Source organism: Anabrus simplex, chromosome 12 (genome assembly GCF_040414725.1).
Source record: "Anabrus simplex isolate iqAnaSimp1 chromosome 12, ASM4041472v1, whole genome shotgun sequence".
Classification (NCBI taxonomy): domain Eukaryota; kingdom Metazoa; phylum Arthropoda; class Insecta; order Orthoptera; family Tettigoniidae; genus Anabrus; species Anabrus simplex.
The window spans coordinates 38576299-38599481 of record NC_090276.1 but is presented as its reverse complement, the minus strand read 5'-3'; the positions used below and the strand labels follow the sequence as shown (position 1 = coordinate 38599481).

Below are 23183 nucleotides of genomic sequence, written 5' to 3'. Positions count from 1 at the left end.
GTTTTATATAATATTTGTAAAGTTAGTCAGCGAGTTAGGAAGTTCTCACACTGTATAAAATATTTTATTTACGTCTCAGTTTAAAAGATATGGAGGTAAAATTTGGTATGTGAGCTTGACATACTCCAAGGAATATAAACATGTGACTTGCACTTCAAAAAACAAAATTTCTTGGAATAATGTGCACAAAAATATTATTATTTTTATTTAAAAAGAGGAAAAACATAATTTGAAATTAATTAGCACATTTTACACTAAACCCAAAGTGACTAAGTGAAGATATTTAATCTTAACTCATATCTGGGATCATATATACCCATTTATATTGTTAATGTAAGTCTACTTTCCAATTTATAAACTAATTTCCAAAATCATTGAACATGTGGAGAGAAAGACACTAACAGTGTAACCTGTCAACGATTGAATATTTTATGAATTTTGGGAGAGTAATAGTAATCATTTGAGAGAACTGTGTCTAGTAGCAGTATTTGTTGCTACAGAACAGTTCAGAAGATCAGAACAACATACAAAATCAACTAATGGTGTCAGGAATGAAAGTGTAAAGAACAGATTGAAATATTCTATGGACGGAGCATCAGGTTGAGGTAGGCCTATGTGTTTAGGGCCTGGGATTTGATAAAAATGGTGGGGATGGACAACATTACTTTCAGGGAATATGTATTCATTCCAAGAATCATCTAATTCACTGTCACTGTCATTTTCATTAGCACTGTCACTATAACACTTTGACATTGCACAAAATGTTGTAAGCCCATTAGCCAATGGCAAGGCTCCATCATTCTGTGCTGCGCTACCTGAAGGCTGCAAAAATATCATCATCACTTTCGATAAAATTAGAGTCGCTTACATCTTCAAAGCAACCCAAAAGTTCCTCAATTTCTTCTCCCGAATTAGGCCTACGTGACGACATGCCTTGTTGTGATAAATGTACTATTTACAACTTTACTGCAGTAGAAATAATAATAAACTTAATATATTACAATAAAAAATCAAATGCATCAATTAGAACGTAAAATTATTGAAAACAAGTCACAACAAGCGGACATAAATAAACAAGGAGGCTGCCATATTGGATCATAGATGTCGAGCGTTCACAGATCATACACTCGCAGTCAACGAGTAAACTAGCAAAAATGAAGCTATGTCAGTGCCATCTAATGACATAAGAAGGAATTACAAACATTCTACCTTCTTTCTTCTTAATTTGTGGCGCATCTAGCGCCTTACTACGTAACTACACCACTTACAAGAGGGTGCCGATGAAATCGGCATCCTGGCATTTTTCGTACAGAATATAGGTGCCGATGCATCGGCATCTTGGCACTGTAAGAGTTAACATAAAATCAGCTTCATGGTCTCTATCACACTTTAACAGAGTCACAAATAAGTATTTTTTATTTTCCACCTTGTCCATACATTAGTTGCTTAAGGCAACTTATTGGTTAAAAGTGGTACATGTTTTGTATATTATCAACATCTTCAGCCACATAACACTGTTTAGATGAAAAATTCATATATTGACAAAATATCAGTGCTTTGAGAGAAAATGTCCATAAAATTAGCATAAGAAGATGAAGTGACAACATTAAAAACAAAGTATTGTGGAGTGTGAAAACAGGCGTATACTTTTAACGGTGGTAACGAATAGCGAGGACCCACTATAATGTAACAGATAAATAAAGATATTAAGGAGAAGGAGCAGGTTAGAAGGAAACACAGTAGTTAGGACTGGCTGTGGAAGTAAGGAGAGAGTGAAGGAACTCGCTCAAAAATTGAATTTAGCAACAACAACAAAATGTCGGCTAAGGATAACATGATGGCACATACAAATGGCAGTCATATGAGCTTTAGTGAAAAATGGAAGAGTAGGTGTAGGTACTTACACTACCCACCTACTTATCTACTATGGACCGGTCAAAACTGGCTAGAAACTGCCAGGAGCTGAATCCGGGCCTCTTAGACTAGAGAAATAAAGTATAAAAGGCATGTACCCAAAGTAGAGATCAATTTCAGAATGAATAACATAAAATTGGCAAAAGAATTAAAATGTGTGCACAAAACAAGCAAAATGGTAAGATACAGTGAGATGGATACTTACTTACATAGTCTGTGAGGGAATCTTAATCACAGTCAAGTCGTTTGACTCGTTACATTCAATCTCATGGAATTTTTTTACACTGTCGTAACAGAAGCATTGTGGAAAGTGACACAGTTGTATTCAATCAGATAGTGATGATTAAAATTTGATGCAAGGCATCCCTTTCTCAAAGGCAAGAGGTGAAAGTAGCAGCTTTCACACAAGAAAAAAAATTATCGCAGCACCCCATATGAGGCAAGGCTTAAATCAATTATTTTAAAAGGAACATGGCTCCCAACAATCTCGAAAGACACTGTATTCCCCAGAAATCAAAACGCCAGAGAAGCAAAGCTGGCAGAAAAAGAACAAATATGGAACATAAGGATGTTAAAGGGAGTTGCCCAAGTTACGGAAGCAGATGAACTTGAGTCAAATGAAACGAGTAGAATTGAGAGTAAGATCCCGAAATAGGCAAATAAATTGGCTGAGCAAGCTGCGAAAAATAGTAAGATAAAATAATAATAAAAGCAACATCCATAAGGCACTGAAAAATAACACTATTCCGACAATCCCACAACGTCTACACCCACGTGTGCGCGTAGAGACCAAATATGGAAAGTAAAATAACTAATATAGTATCAAGACACGTTACGATAAGAACCGTAACAGCATGACAAAGAGTCAGTCGATGGCTCATGAGCCTGATCTGTGAGCACAGATCAGATATCTGGGTCACCGCAATATTTCGTTTTTTGTTGCTACTGTAAGTCCATATCAGCGCCAAGCCACGAGAAAATGGGTATACACAATTTAATGAAAATCTGTATGTAAAGTTGGGGAATAAGAAACTACAGTCTAGGCTGTAAATAATTTTATTCACACAGGGTAAAATGGTAGTTTAGGGGAAGGCACTTTAAATTTAATTTTAAAATACCTATGTTATTTGTCTTATCGAAAAGTACCACATAACAAAGTTGTAGAGAATACTATTTTCATTTGTCTTATTCAGTTTTACCTTGCCGACTATGATAAGAGTGGTGGTGGTGGTGATTGTTTAAGAGGAAGTGCAACTAGACAACTATCCTCTATATAATACTAATCAGAGAGAAAAATAGAAGGGGTCCGACACTTAGAAATGTGAAGGTATCATCCTAAGAAAGACAAGGGCCACGAAGGGCGTAAAAAGGAAAGACTCCCTAGGCTTCCATACATAATACTGTTGGGGTCAGAAAATAACAAGGATTGATCGCTTGAAGAATAAGACAAGAGGGAGTCAAGAAAGGATTATTCCCTTTACATTAGATGCCCAAATATCACAGTCAGAAAAAAACAAAATGTGAAGGCCTACAATATTGAAATCTAATAAAACTGATCAACAATAACATTACATTGACCATATTTGTTTTTTTTATATTCTCCGACTCTTCTGTTGCCACTCATCTTCGGTAGATGGGATTACTGCTGTGTACCGAGTATAACAGCCTGCCTGAATATTGGCTTGAAGTAGCTGGGGAGTTATGTAACTTTTTTCTTTAGCATGCCATTCCTTTGGTTCATAAATTTTCTGATACTACTGGTATCACACTGGTTCATCATAGTATTCCAGGTACTGAATCCCTACTCTGAAGCACTGACTGGAATTAGCAGTGTGCACACTTAAAGGAATAATGCCAGGTGAGTGTTCACAGTTCTCTGCAGCCTGGCAATTCCAGCTCGGGAACCTTGGAGTGTAGATTGGCAACATAGCACTGTTTGTTAAATGAGAAAATGTGCCGTTTTTAATTTGATTCAGTATTTCATAAGATAGCGTTGGCTTTAATGGCAACGTTCCTACTGACTTCATTGTAATGGCCTATGTTGATTTTAGTTGGGAAAACCATAAAGACAGTCTTTCTGAGTATGTAAACAGGCAGGTGGAGAGCGAATGTCTGCCATCATAATGAAAATTCCCTTCATATGAGAAAATATATATGGTGATTTTCCCGTCCGTTTCTGGGCTAATGTTAAGAGCTATGCAATTTAATATAATCTTACAATGTGTACACTACTTAACCTAGAATTCTGTATACAATGTAGAATTCCATAGCAAAGCACGGATACATCAGGTAGTATATAATGAGTAAAGATCTGCAATGATAAATGCGGATGATAGAAGATATATCAGTGAATTATTTTTTATAATATTTAATTGGAATATCTTTAGTACTGTGTTATGTATTACAAGCAACTGAATGTTTTAGTAATGATTACAAAAATGAACTGCCTCTCGCTGTTCATCCATTCAAGGTAGCAGGTAGAGACCTTCCTTGGAGGCATCTCTATGCAGGGAGTGGTGCCCCTGCCTATGTGAGTCCGAGAGCACGCTGACCCGATGTGTAGTATCTGATAAGGGTCCCAGCTCAGGGTTACGAGTGAAGACATCAACGGCGGAGAGGGTGATCTTCAAGACGGCGGAGATGTTGGAAGAGGCAGCCCTGTACTTGAGGATTAATACGAATACAGCACACAAAGGGCACGACGGTTCCACATGTTAGTGGCGATACCTCGACGGCGTCTGTTCTCCATGTTAGGGGTGGCAAGCGTGGTGTTTTATTGTCAAACAACTTCCATAAACTCCTATGACTTCGAATTTTCAAATGAAACTACCCCAGGTGAGTAGAGTGAAAGACTTAGAATCTCACACTGACAATACGTCAGTCTGCCTCAAGGATTCTTGGGGAGGCAAAAATTTGAAAAGAACGACTAAAAAAGTAAGAATTGCCACATACAACATAAGAACTGTGAGGCTAGCTGAAGACCTGGAAAGACTAGAACAAGAACTGCATGACATAAAATGGGATATTCTGAGTGTTTGTGAGACTCGCCTTCAAGGAGAAAAAGCAGAGACCCTTCCATCAGGTCATGTCATCTTACGTAATAATGGGGATGCTTCTACATATGAGGTTGCTATTCTTGTCAATAAAAATATCAAATAATTCATACACAAGATGATTTGTGTCTCTCTCAAAGTGATGTAGTCCTTAAATTGAATAGTAAATTCTCCGTACAAGTCATACACGTCTATGCTCCAGCTAGTACTTCTGATGGAAAGGAAGTGGAACAGGTGTATGAAGATATCACCAAAGCGAAAAATTCAGAAAAGAGACAACTCTGTATCATCATTGGAGACTTCAATGCGAAAGTGGGTCAAAAGGAAATTGGAGACCCAGAGAACATTGGTACCTATGGACTAGGCAATCGAAACAAAAGAGGTGAAAGATTGCTAGAATATCTCACAGCCGAAAATCTCTATTGCATGAGTACTTTCTTTAAAAAAAACCATCCAACGAAAATGGACATGGAAGAGCCCCAATGGACAAACCAAGAATGAGATAGATTTTATCCTGATCAACAAGAAGAAATATTGTACAGATATTACTGTTCTCAACAGATTTGATACAGGAAGCGATCATAGGCTAGTTTGAGCAACTTTGACATTTGACCTCAAAGTTGAACAGTCCAAAATGACAAGGGGGCACACTTTTCCAAGAGTAGAGGACTTAGAAAAACATCAATCATCATTTCAACAAGCTCTTAACAAAAAACTTAACCCAATAGAAGATTTGAAATACTTGGACATGAACGAACTAAATGAGAAAATTACAGTCAGTATTCAAAATGCGGCAAAGAAGATCCCATTGAAGAAAACTATAAAGAGGAGCAGACTTTAACCTAATACCATACAGCCCATTAAGGACAGGAAGACAATGGACAGGGATACAGCAGAATACAAAAATCTTAACAAGACCATTTGCAGAGAAATAAGAAAAGATCTAAGGAAATTTAATAATAACAACATGATCATGCAGACAATTGAAGAAAATAAAAACATGATTTTAAAGAACAACATGTCTACAAGAAGACCAAAAATTACAAAAATTAAGAACCAAAATGGAGAAATAGCCAGATAGGCAAAACATTACTGAAGTTACACTGAAGATAATGGAAATTGCAACGCCCAGAAGGAGTGGTGCTACAGTGCTGCAATTGAGCATGCAGGACGAGTGTTCGTTTGTGATTCGATGATTATACTTTCAGGTCCCTCTGACCGCAGTTTGTGCCCCATGCTTGCTGCATTGCACGGGTCAGTTGTTGCAGAGTTGTGGGTGGCTGAGGACGGTTTGCCAGTTGTCAACCCATCATGTCCCACACATGTTCAATAGGACTGAGGTCCGGGGATCTGGCAGGCCATTCTAAGGTTGTGATGTTGTGGAGAGCTTCTCTGGAGATGCGTGCAGTGTGAACCCGGGCATTGTCCTGCTGAAACATCCCATTAGCAATGTTCGCCATCATAGGGACAACCACTGGATTGAGTACCCTATCAACGTACTCTTAAGCAGTCATAGTGCCCTCAACAAGCAATAATTGTGATTTCACATTAAAGCCAATAGCTCCTCAGACCATAATGCTTGGTGTTGGCCCTGTGTGCCTCTCGACAATAAGATCTGGGCAGCCCTCTCCCCGGTACGTCGGCGCACATGATTCTGGCGATCACTGCAGGCAAGACAGAAGCACGATTCATCACTAAAGACGACCGTATGCCATTCGTCGACCCACGTCGATCTTTCTCGACACCAGGCCAGCCTTACACGTCGCTGTTGTGGGGTCAATGGAAACCTTCTGCAGGGACACGGGCTCGTAAGCCAGCTGCTCGAATTTGCGCTGCTGTTGCATGGGGTTCCACCCGGGCCATCCGAATGATGCGGCGTTCTTCTCACAGTTGTCTGTCGCGCTGGGCCTGTGCCAGATCTAAGAGTGTGGGTACCTTCTTTTGACCACTGCTGCCATACACGCTGTACCGTAGATGCCTGTCAGCCAACACGTGCAGTGACAGTCCTTAGCGATAATCCAGCCCCACTCAGCCCAATTATCCGAGCCCTCTCAAACGGCGACAGTTGTTGATAGCGTGCTCCTCTCTGTTGTCGAGGCATATTTGACGGGGAACACTTCACTGCACAGACTGCAAGTCAACTACGCTACACCAGAGTCCGTATACTGGAGTTGATTCCTCCGCGACCAATCACGCGGGGAGACCTGTAGCAACAATCCAATGGGTCTGAAACTTTGATCGTTTACATACCTACATGGCATCATTCCATATCTTGAAAATCAACATAAACGACCAATGCCTTCATGGTGTTGCAATTTCCATTTTCTTAAGTGTATTAGAGATTTCTACTACAAGCTGTATACATCAACCATTAATAAACCACCCAGTGATGAACAACTAGCCCAGAATTATACACATGAAGTAACACCAGAAGTAAACACTGCTGAGATTGAAAATGCACTTAAACAACTGAGGAATAAAAAATCCCGTGGGGAGGGTAAAATAACTAATGAAATGCTGAAGCCGTGAGAATACTCCACAACAAGTGTATTAACTCTGGAAGAATACTAGAAAATTGGAAAAATGCTGAAGTGATAGTTCTCTTCAAAAAAGGTGATAAGGAAAATTTAGAGAACTATTGTCCTGTGAGTTTATCACACCTTTACAAGCTCCTGACTAAAATTATAACCAACCGCACACAAGAGAACTGGATTTTTATCAACCTGCTGAGCAAGCGGGATTTCATAAAGGTTTCTCAACTGTTGAACACATCCAGACTATTCGTCTTCTTGAAAAAGCCACTGAATACAACATAAAGATTCGTCTGGCCTTTATTGCTTATAAAAGAAATTTTGACTCAGTGGAGATTTGGGCAATCATGAAGGTACTTCAAAATGCCATGGTAAGGATTATAAAGCTCCTCGAAAACATATATGATCAAGCAACAGTGGTAGTCAGAGTGGACGAAAACCTAATCGCCAATAAAATCCCAGTTGGCGAAGGAGTTCAGCAAGGTGACACAATCTCTCCAAAGCTGTTTACCCTTGCCTTGGAAGATGTATTCAAAACCCTGAATTGGGATAATAAAGGAAAAATTAACGCGTTATATTTGAACCACCTGCGTTTTGCCGATGACATTGTGCTCATAAGTGAAAATCTAGATGAGCTAGAAAGCATGATCCAAGAATTAAAAGCTGCCTCTGCTAAGATTGGTTTGGAAATGAACATTAATAAAACAATAATACTAAGCCCAGACAGCCAACCACTTAAAATGAGGAAACCAATATATAGAAGCTGTCGATCAGTACATCTATCTTGGACACAAGATAAAACTTGGAAAAGACAACCTACATGCAGAAATTCCTCACAGAATAGGCATGAGTTGGATTGCATTCCGAAAACTAAAATTCATCCTGACCAACGAGGATGTTCCAATTAACCTGAAGACCAAGGTTTATAATACGTGTGTGGTGCCAGTTACTACTTACGGTTTGGAAACAATGACTCTGACAAAGGAAAGTGCTCACAAGCTTCAGCAAACACAACGAGCCATGGAGCGACAGCCTTAGGGATAAGATCCGTTCAGAGGACATCAGGAGAAGGAGTGTAACAGACATCCTAGAGAGAGTAGCAAGACTAAAATGGCGATGGGTAGGACACGTAGCTCGACAAGACTAGAACAGGTGGACCTCTAGGATTGTTCACTGGAGACCATGGGAACACAAGAGAGGCATTGGAAGACCCCAGAAGAGATGGCTCGATGACATAAAGCTGTTGGCTGGAACACGCTGGTTCCAAGTGGCTCAAGACCGAAGACGATGGAAACATATATATCCAGCAGTGGATTAAGAGGGTAGAAAAGAAGAAGTTCATCCATTATTGGGAGAAAAGAGGGTTCTTTTCATCTTCATCCTATCAGCACATAAATGATGTGATTTGTGTATCACAATAGAGGATCGGTTTTGTACAAACTTTGTAAATAAGTGACCAATCTTTGGTTTCAAACTTCTGAGGAAAGAGACTTTTATTCCATTCTGTATCTTTTGTGTGCTCATGTTTATTGGATGTGACTGTACCATTTTTAAAACTACAGTATGTAGGTTAACTATGTTAATTTTGTCGCTTGGGCATGTTTTTATTAATAGTGTTGTTTCTGCTTGATTGTTGCAGGTTTGAGAACTACGGACAGTCCATTGTCTGAACCCAGTTCCGGCAAAAGGTTAAAACTAAGCACATCTCCAGTCAAAAGTGATAAACTTCACATAGGTTCAAGACTTTGGGACAGTGGGAGTTCTCAAACAGCTTCCACATTAAATAGAAGTACTGCCTGTCAACAGTCATCTGTAAAAAGTGCACCCCAAGTTCATTCCAAAACGGTTAGTGGTAGTAATAAAAGAGTTGCTACCTCTCCCCTAGATTATCACCCTAGTGCAAGTGAAAGGATAGCTAGTGAAAAGAGGGAAGTTTTGAAGAAACAAAATGTTCCAAACAAACACGTGTCTAGTGAAACTTGGCCTCAAAGTGACAACCAGAGACCGACAGGTCAATCCAAGGACAAGTCAAAAAATGTGCGCTTTAGTCTTCCTGGAAATAAAAGCAGTCAACCTGCACTCGGTCATGAACGCTCAAGAAGTGGAGATAGTGGTGTCACCAGCAGCACGTCAAACTGCAAGACTGCCGGTAAGACATGAGCTACTCACTGTCAAACTTTTTTTTTTTATGGGCTCGCAACTTGCTTGTCTTATTAACAGTGTACTTACTGTCATCCTTCATTAACTCTGTAGAGCATTGCTTTGTGCTCACCTTTAATTGGATGGTTTCATCCTGGCTCAGTGTGGTGGTATTTGAAGGTGTCCGCGTCTCAGTATATTTACTGGCATGTAATAGGCCTCCTGCCGAGCAAGTGGTTGCATGGTGTGAGTTTTGTAGCTATCAGTTTGCAGTCGGGAGATAGTGGGTTTGAACCCCATTGTCGGTAGCCCTGAAGATTGTTTTCTTTTGTTTCCCATTTTCACATCAGGCAAATTCTGGGGTTGTATCTTAATTTAAAGCCATGGCCATTCCCTTCCTATCCCTAGCCCTTTCCTAACCATTGTTGCCACAAAACCTACGAGGCCGGTTTGAAAAGTTCTCAGAATCACCGCTAGATGTCAGTGTTAGAGCAACGAGGTTCCCGCGCAATAATCACACATCCTTTGTGAGTGAACCCGTGGCCTTCAGTGCTCTAGTTGTAGGAGTGGGGTAGTGACGACTCTTTGTTGTTGTTCCCGCGTAGTGATTTGTGACATTGGAAAAAACTGAGATTCGAGCAGTGATTAAATACTTTGTAAAGAAATGTATGAAAGCAAAGGAAATTCATGCCGACTTTCAGAACACACTGGGGGACTCTGCTCCTTCATTTTCAACTGTTGCCAGTGGACCAGCGAGTTTAAATTTGGTCGGGAGAGCTTGGATGATGATCCGCATAGTGGACGGCCAAAAAGTGTTACGACCCCAGAATTTATCGCAAAAGTGCAGAAAATGGTCATGGAGGATCGTCGACTGAAAGTGCGGGAGATTGCTGAAGCTGTAGGGATGTCTTCTGAATGGGTATATTATATTTTAACCGAAGAATTGGGTATGAAAAAATTATCTGCAAGATGTCCTTGACATTGGACAATAAACGCACCTGATTGGAAATGTCCGGACAAAGTCTGACCCGTTTTCAGTGCAACCAACAAGATTTTTTGCGCCGGTTTGTGACTACAGATGAAACTTGGGTCCACTACTATACCCCAGAGACAAAACAGCAGTCAAAGCAGTGGAAACATGCTGATTCACCACCACCAAAGAAAGCAAAGGCAGTGCGTTCAGCCAGAAAGGTCATGGCCTCAGTTTTCTTTGATGCAAAAGGCATTCTGCTGATAGATTATATTCCTACTGGCCAAACAATTATGGGGCAATACTATGCAAACCTCCTAGACCAACTACAGGAAAAGATACGCGAAACAAGGCCTGGTTTGGCAAAGGAAAAGGTCATCTTTTATCAGGACAATGCTCCGCTGCACACAAATGTTATTGCCATGGGAAAACTTCATGAACTGGGGTATGAATTGTTGCCACATCCACCTTATTGACCTGATTTGGCATCATCAGACTTTCATCTATTCCCCAAGCTGAAAATTTTCCTCTGTGGACGGAGATTTTCTACAAGGGAAGAACTGACAGCCGAATTGGAGAGGTATTTTGCAGGCCTGGAGGAATCTCATTTTCAAGATGAGATCAAGGCATTGGAACATCGCTGGACCAAATGCATTAGTCTACAGGGAGACTATGTTGAAAAATAAAAGCAGTTCCACCGAGGTAAGATACTTAATTCTAGTACATTCCGAGAACTTTTCAAACCACCAACGTATATGTGTCTGTGCAATGTAAAGCAACTTGCATTAAAATAATAAGGTCTCCTGGCATGTCGTTATCTTCTAAAGCTGCATGAGTACATACTGGTGACATAAATGAATAACACCGGTTTTTGTTTTCGTACTCCTATGCTACAATTACACTACTACCATAACTCCTTATGTTTGTTCTCTTTCTTCCCAATAGTGCTTCATTCTCTGGTTCTGTAGCTCATTCCTCTTCAAAGAATACATTTCTTGCTTTCTTTCATTTCTCTTCAGACACATCATTTCCACAGTTTTCTTTCTCAAAATTTATCTGTTTTCATCTCCTTCCATTTTGACCCCTCATTTTTGGAAATCGTGATATTTCACCAGTGGGATTTGGTGTTACTGTTCTTGTGAAAAGAGGATTTTCATCGTTATTTTTTATCTTGGGGGTGGGGGTGCCTTCTGTTAATGTGTCCTTAAAAAGCCTGCTTCCTTTCCTTCATCTTGTTGAGATCATCTCAGACTTTTTGTACAGCTTTTGTGTTTGGTCTCTAGCAGAGTGCGAACTCTTCTGTAATTAATTTTTGGGTCCCAGGATCTGACTTAATAATCGTCTTACCGATTGAGTTGGCTGTGCGGCTATTACCCTGCAATGATCAAAAGAATCTGTGCAAATCTCACTTCTCCGCGCGTTCTATCAGAGTGGATGTGTGACGTCATAGAGGAATGGTGAAGGGGTCACATGCTGTCTGGGCACTGTACTGTGCACACTTTGAAGACTTGGTGACACAAGAGTTTCGTTGCCACTTCTATATCCGTTTTCGCGCTCATGTTGTTTTGTCTGTTTTATACATATTTTCTTTCTATCGTTGTGGTCCTATAATCCCATCTCGCTTAGTGTGTACTGTATTAGTGAAATACATTCATGTATATAGTGTTGTGTAGCATGTCATTCTAGTGATAGTGTCAGTCGAGTGTAGTTATGACAGCTACTTCGAAGTCTGGTAGCAAATCTGGACAGCCTTTAACGGGACAAGCCAGATAAATAGTCTACAGTATAACGTAGCTGCTAACCTACAAGAACTGAAAATGGTTCATAAACTGAATAATAATGTTCTTGCTTCAACAAGTGAAGCAATGTCGCTTCTGATGTGTGTAATAGCAAAAGGGAAGATGTTTATGGCCAAGGGTCATCTGCAGTTTTCTACACCTGATGGCATGAAAACAGTCCGTAAGAAAAGAATTACAATAGACTACTTCACAAGAGATATAATACCTTGAAAAATAAGTGATATTTACATTTTGAGAAGAAAACCGTACCTACATTGAAGATATTGAACGGTGTTTTAAAATCAGAAAATGTACTAAATTGTAGCAGAGAGTATCTTTGAAAGTTATTGAAAGAGGTGGGGTTCCGATGAACTAGGTGCCATAATTCTTGAAAGTTGTCGATAGAAAAACTTGATATCGTGACATGGATGGGAAGGTACCTCTGAAAAATTTGTCAGTACAGAGGGAATGGTCGGAAAATACTGTATTTAGACAAGACATTTCTTCATTCTAGTCCGTCCCATCATTCTGACAATCTGATACAGAGCTGGAAAAATTTCAAGCTACTGGGAAAGGTCCTTGCATTATTGTTGTGCATGTCGGGAGAGAGGAAGGTTTTGTTAACAACGCCTTATTGATATTCAAATCAAAGCAAAACAGAGGGGACTACCATAACGACATGAACTTTACCAATTTTTCAACCTGGGCGGAAAGGTAACTGTTACCAAACTTAAGTCCCTTCAGTGTGACAGTATTAGGTAATGCTAGTTATCACAGTGTACAGTAGAATAGGAATCCAACACTATCATTGCTCAAAAAATACAAAGTTGATTGGCTTACACACATCATCCTCTGCTCTCAGTGTGTACGCTTATTGGAGCAGCATATTTCTTCAAAATATGGTTTACAGCTTTTGAATTGTAAATAGTTTCATTTAACCCTTATTACTCACGCGGTGGGACATGCCTTACAACAAGAATATCCCGAATAGATCCTATGTCGGGCATCATGATTTTCTTCCCTAGATGACTCCCTTGTTGGATTACCCACGCATGAATTACATTTACAGTAAGCTACTGCCATCTTTCGATGACAATTTGTAGCCATGTATAGTTATAATCTCTTTGAAATCAGGCTTTGTGCGCATTCTTTGAAGACCATGCGAGTTTGTAAACAGATGTTGTTTAGTAACATGGTGTCATTCAAGTGGCATGAGAAGGAAATTCTTGCGAGAGTGAGAGTGATTTTCAATTAAATGGCGAGGAAGGTATTGCGGAATGAGATTGTGTTGATGAGTTGAGTGATGAAGATCCCAATAATGAGAAAAGTATGCCAAATCGCAGTGCTGGTACCTCTACTGATGGCTGGAGGGAATGCCTTGAGACGGACTTGGCTTCAAATGAACCCCCATTCACAGTTACGTCAGGTTATAAGCTACCGCAAGGGACTGAATCTAAGAGTGAACTTGACTTTTTCCAAGTAATCATGACTGACGAGTTATTGTCGGATATTTTGTGCGAGACTAACCAATATGCCAGTGTAAACATTCCAAAGGTTACACCCTTCAGATGTGAGTCTATTTGGAGGTCGTGGATAGATGTCACTCTTCCTGAAATCAAAGCCTTTTTAGGCGTAATCTTAAACATGGCAATGAACATTAAGCCTGAATTACGATGTGAGGCAGTGTTTTCCTGCAATACTTGTAGAAAAAAGCCTGGATTACATCCCGGCGAGTGCTTTGAGAAGTTCCACATGATGCACAATCACAGATAAAAAACGACAGATAATTTCGGGCTTAAAAATGCTGAACATTACACCTGAATATTGTATTGTACTTGTATTATATTTATTTTGTGTTTGCTTTAGTTGATATTTATAAATATGCTGTCTATATGTTTGTGCTGTCTCTTATCCCCCTGCAAGCAGATTCTTAAATGGAGCTGGAGAGAGAGGAGTGTTCAGAAAAAAAAAGAGGAGGGCTAAGGGTTAACTCCATGCTAATACTTACAGTCACTTTACATTTACTTTCCTTCTTTTAATTGCATTGCGTTTCTGGTATTAATGAAGGAAGAAACTCAGTCGACGAGCCTGACTGTAGCTACATATTGTACGTGTTAACGGTAGCTTGACAGCCAGCCAAGCAGAGGTTTGCCCGTGAATTCATGTTGTCAGGGAAGATCAGGATGAGCCGAAGTGAGCTGTGTGAACTGAACAAGCTGAGGGTTCTTTTACTTGCTGTCAGTTAATAGGGGCGTGCAGGTGTGAGCTTGCACTCGGGAGATAGTGGGTTCGAACCCCACTCTCAGCAGCCCTGATTATGGTTTCCCATAGCATACCTGCCAACTTTAGGCGGGAGACTCCCGATTTTCGACAGTTTTTCCCGCCTCCCGATTATTCTATTATTTCTCCCGATTTTAGCTTATTTTTTGGTGAACTTCAGACATTTGTTTTCAAATCCCGCTGTTTCAGCTTTTTTTACGCCAGTGGCCGGAAGTCCTTCACTCATTGGCCGCTTTCAAACAAAATATTGACGTTTATTAATGCGCGAATGTGCAATGTTTACTGAAACCTGTATATCGCGACGCGTATATCGATTGTCAATCTCTCGTTCACGCGTGCTATTTTCGTGTTCATCCACATCAGTCTAGACGATTCTAGAGACTAGTCGTTATATACGGAGTCTTTTTAGTAATTTAGTGACAGAATTTCAATGATAACGACTAGTGACTTTTCTAGAGATTTTAAGAGCCATTTGGAGAAAATTCTGACTAATTTTATCTCAATATAAATAGAGAGTTTTGTCTGCACATTGCTCAGAATTAAAAAAGAATATCTCCGTACCGGCCGTGACCGCAGTAACAAGGGGAAATGCAAGTTTTAATTTTCCGTAATTTCTGTTTGTATGCGTATATGTATGTATGTACATATGTACGCCCACCACGAGAAAACGGCTGAAGAGAATTTAATGAAAATCGGTATATAAAGTCGGGGAATAGGTTGCTACAATCTAGGCCATAAATAATTTTATTCACGCCGAGTGAAATGGTAGTTTAGGGGAAGGCCTAAGATGTAATTCTCAAATATTTATATTTTTTTATTGGCCCTGTTGATAAATACTATATAACTAATGTTATATAGTATTGCATTTCGTATCGTTTGTCTTATACATTTTTACCGTACCGGCTATGATAAGAGATATTCATGAATTTGGATTTTTGTTGCTAAGCCCATATAAGCGCTGAGGTACGAAAAAATGGGAGAACAGAATTTAATGAAAATCGGTATGTTATGTCGGGGAATAAGGAACTACAGTCTATGCTATACATAATTTTATTCACCCTGTTCAAAATGGTAGTTTAGGGGAAGGTGCCAGAAATTTAATTTTTGATTACCTATCTTAGTCTATCGAAAATTACTACGTAACTAAGTAATAGAGAATACAATTTCCGATTATTCATGTCTTATTCAGTTTTAGTGTGCAGACTAAAATGAAATTAAATTGTGAAAATGATTATAAGAATGAGAAAAAAGTCATGAAGGAACGATCGCTGGAATAACAACACAAGAGGGAGTCATGAAAGAAAGGAGGACTCACTTTACATTAGATGCTCTAATATCACAGAGTCAGAAGAAAAGTAAATGTGAAGGCCTGCAGTATAGAAAGCTCATAAAATTGATCAACAATAACATTACATTGGCCATTGTTTGATGTGATGTGCTTTGTGTATTCTTCTGCCATTTATCTCCGATAGATGGGATTACTGCTGGGTACTGTTATTGAGTATAACAGCCTGCCTGAATATTTGCAGAAAGTAACATGGAAGTTAGATCTCGCTCTTCTTTAGCATGCTATTCCTCTGGTTCATAAATTTTCTGATACTACTGGTACGTAACACACTGGTTCAGCATAGTATTCCAGCTATTCAATCCCTACTCTGGGGCAGTGATTGGAATGAGCAGTGTGCACACTTAAACTGAATAATTACACAGGAGTGTTCACGGCTGTCTGCGTCCTGGTCATTCTAGCTCTGGAACTTTGAACTGTTAGATCGACACCGTGCTATTTTCGTTAAAAGTAAGAAAATGTGCTGTTTTTCATTTTTTTTTAATATTTCATATGACAGCGTTGCTTTTAATCGCAACATTCATACTGACGTCACTGTAATGACCTATGTTGACACTTCAGTTGGGAAAACTGTAAGGACAGTCTTTCTGAGAATTCTGTAGCAAAGCACGAGTACATCAGCTAGTTATTTGATACAGATAGTATTGCGCTTCGCATAATCGCACGGAAGCTTGATCCAATATATTAATCTATGCATTTGCTAAGTAATGGCATCTAAGTGCATGACTGATTCACATGTGTGGAGCATGAATTCATGCTATTTTTTGAAATATTATCAGAGACTGATCATCTCACTCACATACTTCCTGTGAGGGAATAGAGATGTGTAATTTTTAGCATTGTAGTTTCGTGTAGTAACAGTCGGGCTTTGAGACAATAAGTGTTATAAATATATCATAGTGCTGTACTGTGCTAGACGCAGAATAAGCAGTTTTGACCAATAATGTATCTCCTGATTTCTCCTGATTTTCCCTGATTTTCATATCAAAATCTCCTGATTTTTTGTTTCGTAAAGTTGGCAGGTATGCCATAGTTTCCTATTTTCACACCAGGCAAATGCTGAAGCTGTGCCTCAATAAAGGCCATGGCCGCTTCCTTCCCACTCCTAACCCTTTCCAGTCCCATCATCGCCATAAAGTCTATCTGTGTCGGTGCGACGTAAAGCCAATTGTTTTTTTTTTCTTTTAAAAAAATCTTCTTGCATGTCTGGGTGAACGTTCTGATATGAGGTAGAAAGAGGGTGAAACTCGGTATTAACACGTAGCCTACTCCCTTCAAATAACACGAAGGTTTAATGTCACCATCTGACTGAATATTCGCCATCACCAGCATCGTACACCCTCACACCATATGAACAATGTGGAGAGATTTGGAATTGAACCCAGCCTTTTGCATGCAATCTGATGATAAGAAATTGTATACCACCACCTCACCTACCCTGCCAGCCAACATTCAGATGGAGATTCTTTTCCCAACAACGGGACTTTAACCAGCTAACCACAGTGTCGAAACATGAAGACTTGACACCTTAACGATCATGGCCTCAAGGCTGATGGCTGCTAGGTAGCTCTCTTGCAGCACTTCAGCATCAAATCAGAAGATACAATTCCCAAACTATTGCGCCCTTACTGCGTCCAATAACGGCATAATAAAATTCTCAGACTACTCGGATGATCTCGGGGTATATTTTATAGTAATTATTCGCTTAACGTGGATCCTGAAGAGTGGTGCGGTTGCTTCTATAAATCGTGATCCAATATTTCCTCCGATGGACGTCTCCATCCTATGCACCTGATTTAATGATTGGGAAGACCAGAATCGCATCACACGTACCAGTAAGCTATTCTGCCATTCCTACCTACAAGTAATCACATTACATATAATTAATCTTAACTAAATGATTTATTAAACTATAATAAGTATAGGAAAGAGAAAAAAATAGCTTAATAGTTTGTTTCGCAATTCATAAAATACAAATGAATAACATGGGTGTACCTCTATTACGTTTGTTTTCCAATGTTCACCTGCTGTTTGACATGAAATAACCTTATATTACTACTTATCGTTCTGAAAACTGAACTCATTTCTTACAAATCCTGTCCACAAATATGCTGACATCTGATGAATTCCTCTTAATTAGAATAGGTATATTTCCTATCTGCCAACATTTAAAAATTATTCTGACCACTAAATTGTTCTTTTTGCTCGGTTATTTATTACGGTTATCGTTGAATGATTTGCTGTTTTCTAGTTTCCCTGCCTTATAAAATTGTCATTTACTGGCCTAACCATACTGCATTAAATTATTTCAACCGTATATCAAAAATTCTGGCAATAAATATCTATGACTGAATTCTAACCATATCAGTTCTTAATTACAACTCTTATTTAAGTCTATTTGTTCTACTATCAATAAAATAATATTCTCCTCTTAAATGTAATCACTTCTTATGATTCCTTGGACAGCTTAATTATAACTATGGATATCAATATTGATCATTTCCACATCATACTCTGCATATTACCTGGTGACATGCATATATGAAATGTTTATTAAGGCTAATTCCTAACATTATAACTTTATTTTCAACATATGGTTATAGTGAGAATTATCTGACTTCATATTCGCCAGTCTTGGTTAGATATGCCTACATTATATTTATCTACTCCCTCGATGAGATTTATTTTCATGACAGTGCTTCCTGTACACGATCCAGTCTTAAAATACATATATTTTACACTCATTCTATTTCTTCTTTGCCTTCTTCATATCAATTCCCTTTGACGATTTCTCATTTCTTTCATTAAAACACGTAGCTCATTTAATTCAACCATAATACCTTCATATCGTAGCCATTCTTCTTAAATATCATGATCTCTTCTCGTAAATATATTTCCTACGACTTATTTTATTCAACTAAAATCCATCTTCACTTCACTGGATCACATGTAACTTTCCCATAACGATATCTAACCTCCTAGTATACTATGATACTCCTTCCTGTTTCTGCATTGACAAGAAATAACATATGCTTGCTGCATATCTCGACCTAACCATATTAGAGACGGCAAACAAATATCGATATATTGGAAATATCAATATTTTGAGATTGAAATATTGATGTTTTGAGGTCTTGATATATTGTCAATATTGATATTTTGTGCCCAGTATATCGATATTTCTGTTTAATTTAATATATTTGGCTACGATTTGATTCTTTTTCAGACCCTTTCAAAATTTGCATTCTACACTTACGAAATTTGAATTTTCATTTCTCAATTCACTTCAGTTAATACTGTGATAATATCACAACTCATTCATCGTGCATACCTTCTATGCAATTTACACATTAGCTAGGCAAAACTTGAACATTGTAACGACCTCTGTCCCAGTAGAGAGACTGTTTTCAAAGGTCGGTAACACCATCATGGAAAAGAGAAACCGATTAAAAGGCAAACTGTTATCAAAGCTGCTTTTTCTAAATGGCTTACCTAAGAGGTATTGGCAGTTGACCTAAGATTATCATCACGGTTTTTCTTTCGAACAAATGGAATTGCCGTGCTGAGGAAGAAGTTTGGAAGAAAATGTTTTATTATTTTATAGAGCTCTAATAATTATTAGATGTGCTTCGTACTCAAATTATACTTTTGTAGTTTTTTCATATGGTTTTACGGTGTAAGTTATTAGCTCGTTAGTGGACACCTTGCATATACTGTTTTTCTGTGTATCATAACATCTTTTGGCTGTAAATGTTTTTATGTGTCATTGTAGTGAAAAGGTCATGTTATTTGGTCATGGTTTTAAACTTGTCTTATGATCTATGTCAAGACTTATTAAACCTAATGAATCCTTTAATCATTGTGTTAAATGTAAAACTAGACTTACAATAATGGATAATAGCACCAATATTTTAAAAACTGATATATCGGCCATATATCGATATTTTGAAGACCGATATTTTAATGACATCGAGATTTTAATACCGATGTATCGGAAAACCGATATATCGATGTTTTGAAAAGTTTTGCCATCACTAATTACAAAGACTTTCAACACATATGTTAGATCACTCAACCCATTTGTGATATCCACTTCTCATCACACCATCTTTTTATGTAGTAGTAAACTCTACTCATTCCTGATATCATTAGCAAGATTACTATATTTATTGCATCACATTCTCTTTAATGCACACTGTCAATTCTTCCAATCGATGTATATCAATCCTAACATATCTTAATCATGAGAGCTAGATTTTGAGGTTACACTTCACTGGTTATATTAATATTATAGTTACCTATCTTAGGCCATAATTTCTGAACATTATTTTACATCAATTTTTAATTAATAACTGTAATTTAGGAAAGCTTAGCTTATCATTCTCTGGTTCACGACTATTCCTCAGCCATCCAATCTAGGCTTCTGCACTCGGCCGACTGGAAACCATAGATCAGCTAGTCTCACGTTCCACATCAAGTCAGTTGGATCCTCCATGTCACACTCGTCTTAACGTTCTGTTATGCTTTTGACTTTATCTTCTTATTTGTAGAATATTTATATATATCTTTATTTTGCTTCCCTGCGATCAGACACAAATGGCGACTTTGTCCTCCATTTAATATTTTAGCAGTTAGTTGTTTTAATAATATATATATATATATTTTTAAACAATCTACCTGGTATTTCATGTTCTTTTCTTCCACTGCCTTAGTGATCATGCTCTCTTTTCCCGAGTTCGGTCCCCTGTGAACTTCCGATTCACAGTTTGCTTTACATAAATTTCGTCTCGCGTAATCTATTCATTTAACTCGGCGACATTTTCAACATAGCAGAAAATGCAATGGCACACTATAGATGTGGTTTCTGAGCTGTATAAACATTCTGGTTTGACCACCGTACTGTAGTGCCTGAATTTGGCCTGATAACAAGGATTTTGACTTGTATTTCTCCTGGCTGTATGTGAACACCTGCTCCATTTTTCTCACTCGGACCTTTTTTCAGAGGAAATTACTTATTTGTAGGAAGCAAAGAATTATTGGTGATTATTATAGGGAAATGGTGCTAACACATTCATGTAATCAATTTTTATTAATACCTTATTTTGTTACATTCTTCTGCTTTCACGGCATCATTGGATCACATCTCCATTAGATGTGAACATGAGTAGGACGTCCCATTGGAACTTTAAGACAAGATCGGCTCGTTCGTTTCCAAATGTACCCTATCTACATCGGTGTGAATTGTTATGAGTAGGACGTCCCATTAGAACTTTAAGACATATGACCATGATGTTCTTCTACATCAGTGCAAATTGTTGTGAAAATAAAAATTAATTTTTTGGAATAGTTTTAGTATAGCATCCACTCAGAGCTCTGACTTAGAGTTTAGAATTTATGGCTGATGATGCCTGCAATGACAGGTGAAACATGTACCATATGCTTCAACTTTAATTTAATGATCGTATCATAGTCTTAAGGACTCTAAAAGTATTGAATAGGTGGTTTTCAATAAATTGATACACATTTTTGAATTTCAATATGGTCAAAATGAAAATAGTCAATCTTTTGTGTCATTCCTCATCTCTAAATACACTTTTCATTGTATGTCATTTGTCTATTGTTTGAATCTTTTTATTTTTTCAGTTTCCTTAAATTTTCTGTTTAATTTTGCAAATCGTCCAGAGTTATTTCTAGTTCTTCCATATCCTCTCTAATTTCCTTAATCCTTCCTACTTGTTGCTTCAGATTCCAGAGTTTCTTTATAATTTTTCTTGGTAATCTGGTTTCTGGTGTCCTCATATGACAAAAAAAAAAAAAAAAAGAAAGAAAGAAAGAAAGAAAGAAAGAAAGGAGATCATCACCTTCTGTATAGTATCTGTGATGGGCTCCAGTTCTCTGTACACCACTTCATTTGGTACTATCCACCAATGTCTATCTTTTTGATATTTTTTAAATTTATGCATGTTCTAGCTGTTCTCCTCTCTCCTTTTAGGATTTTGTCAATTCTGTTTCCTCTGATTTTTAAAAGACAAGAAGGATATTTACATGCTCACAAATGTAAATGATGGTTCTCAGTTTGCTTCAGAAAAGGTAGACAGGAATACCGAAAAATTGATGAAACAAAGTTCTGTTGTAGATTATGACAAAAGTATGGAGGCTATAATAAAGAGTCTCTTTATTTTATATATATTTTTACAACAGGCCTGTCTACTCCTGTCTTTTGGTGTGACAGTCCTGGAAGCATCCTTAAGAGTGTAATGGGATGCTACCACAACTCTTGCATTCCCTCCTTGTTTCTTTCGTACCAGGACAAATTCTACACATTCTAGTTGGGTATTTCATTCTGTGGAGGGGATGTGTGTTGGAAAGTGCCTTTCTACTAGGTCGACTAGGGGGCTCAGTTTTGGATGGCTGTCCACCTCACAAAGTCTCTCTCTGCTGTACACATTTTAGAAGTCATTACTCTTGTGGAGCAGAACAGATGCATTCAGCATCATAATGTCTAGTAAATTAGAGAAAAGTTTCTTGAACCACCAAATGCTTTTCCACAAATAGTTGTATGGCTTTCTTTGTTGGTACACGAATGGCTTAGCTTGGAAACAGGAACTGGTTACTATAGCACCTGCAATGTGTATTTTCTTGCAAAGAACTATCAGGGAATGCACATTGTTTAAATCAGACTTTAATTCTACCGTTGCATTCTCTTGAGCAATATTTCTGTCTCCTCATTCACTCCTCAGAACTTTATCAATTCTTATTGTCTTCCAACCCTTATGCTAGTTAGATTGACTGATGTTAAACTCTGTTTATTTTTTTTCCTTACCCCATGCCCGTATTAAAAAAAAATATCAGTCACTACTGATCTGCATTTAGGGCAGTTGCCCATGTGGTAGATTCCCTGTCTGTTGTTTTCCTAGCCTTTTCTTAAATGGTTATGAATTTCATGTTTTTGGTCCGTATTGAACTGAGAATAATATATAAGTAATAATAATAACAACGTAAACGTTTCCACCTTTTCAATACTAAAATATATTCACAAAATTATAAATTACACAGTACTAGTTTCGACCCATCTAGGGGTTATCATCAGCCCCACCTTAAGCCCTCTTCCTAAGCCATATATAATTTTATATATGTCATTTCAATACAAGAACTTACTGATTTCCATGATTA

General features: G+C 38.2%; 1 protein-coding gene across 4 annotated transcripts in view; it reads left to right on the top strand.

The window, feature by feature from the left end:
• Positions 1–23183, top strand: part of Swt1 (Swt1 RNA endoribonuclease) — a 241258-nt gene that overhangs the window by 54081 nt on the left and 163994 nt on the right. For all 4 annotated transcript variants that reach the window (XM_067156738.2, XM_067156736.2, XM_067156737.2 and 1 more), the window contains exon 5: positions 9138–9647. In XM_067156738.2, the coding sequence (XP_067012839.2) occupies positions 9138–9647 (510 nt within the window). The remainder of the gene's footprint in view (positions 1–9137; positions 9648–23183) is intronic.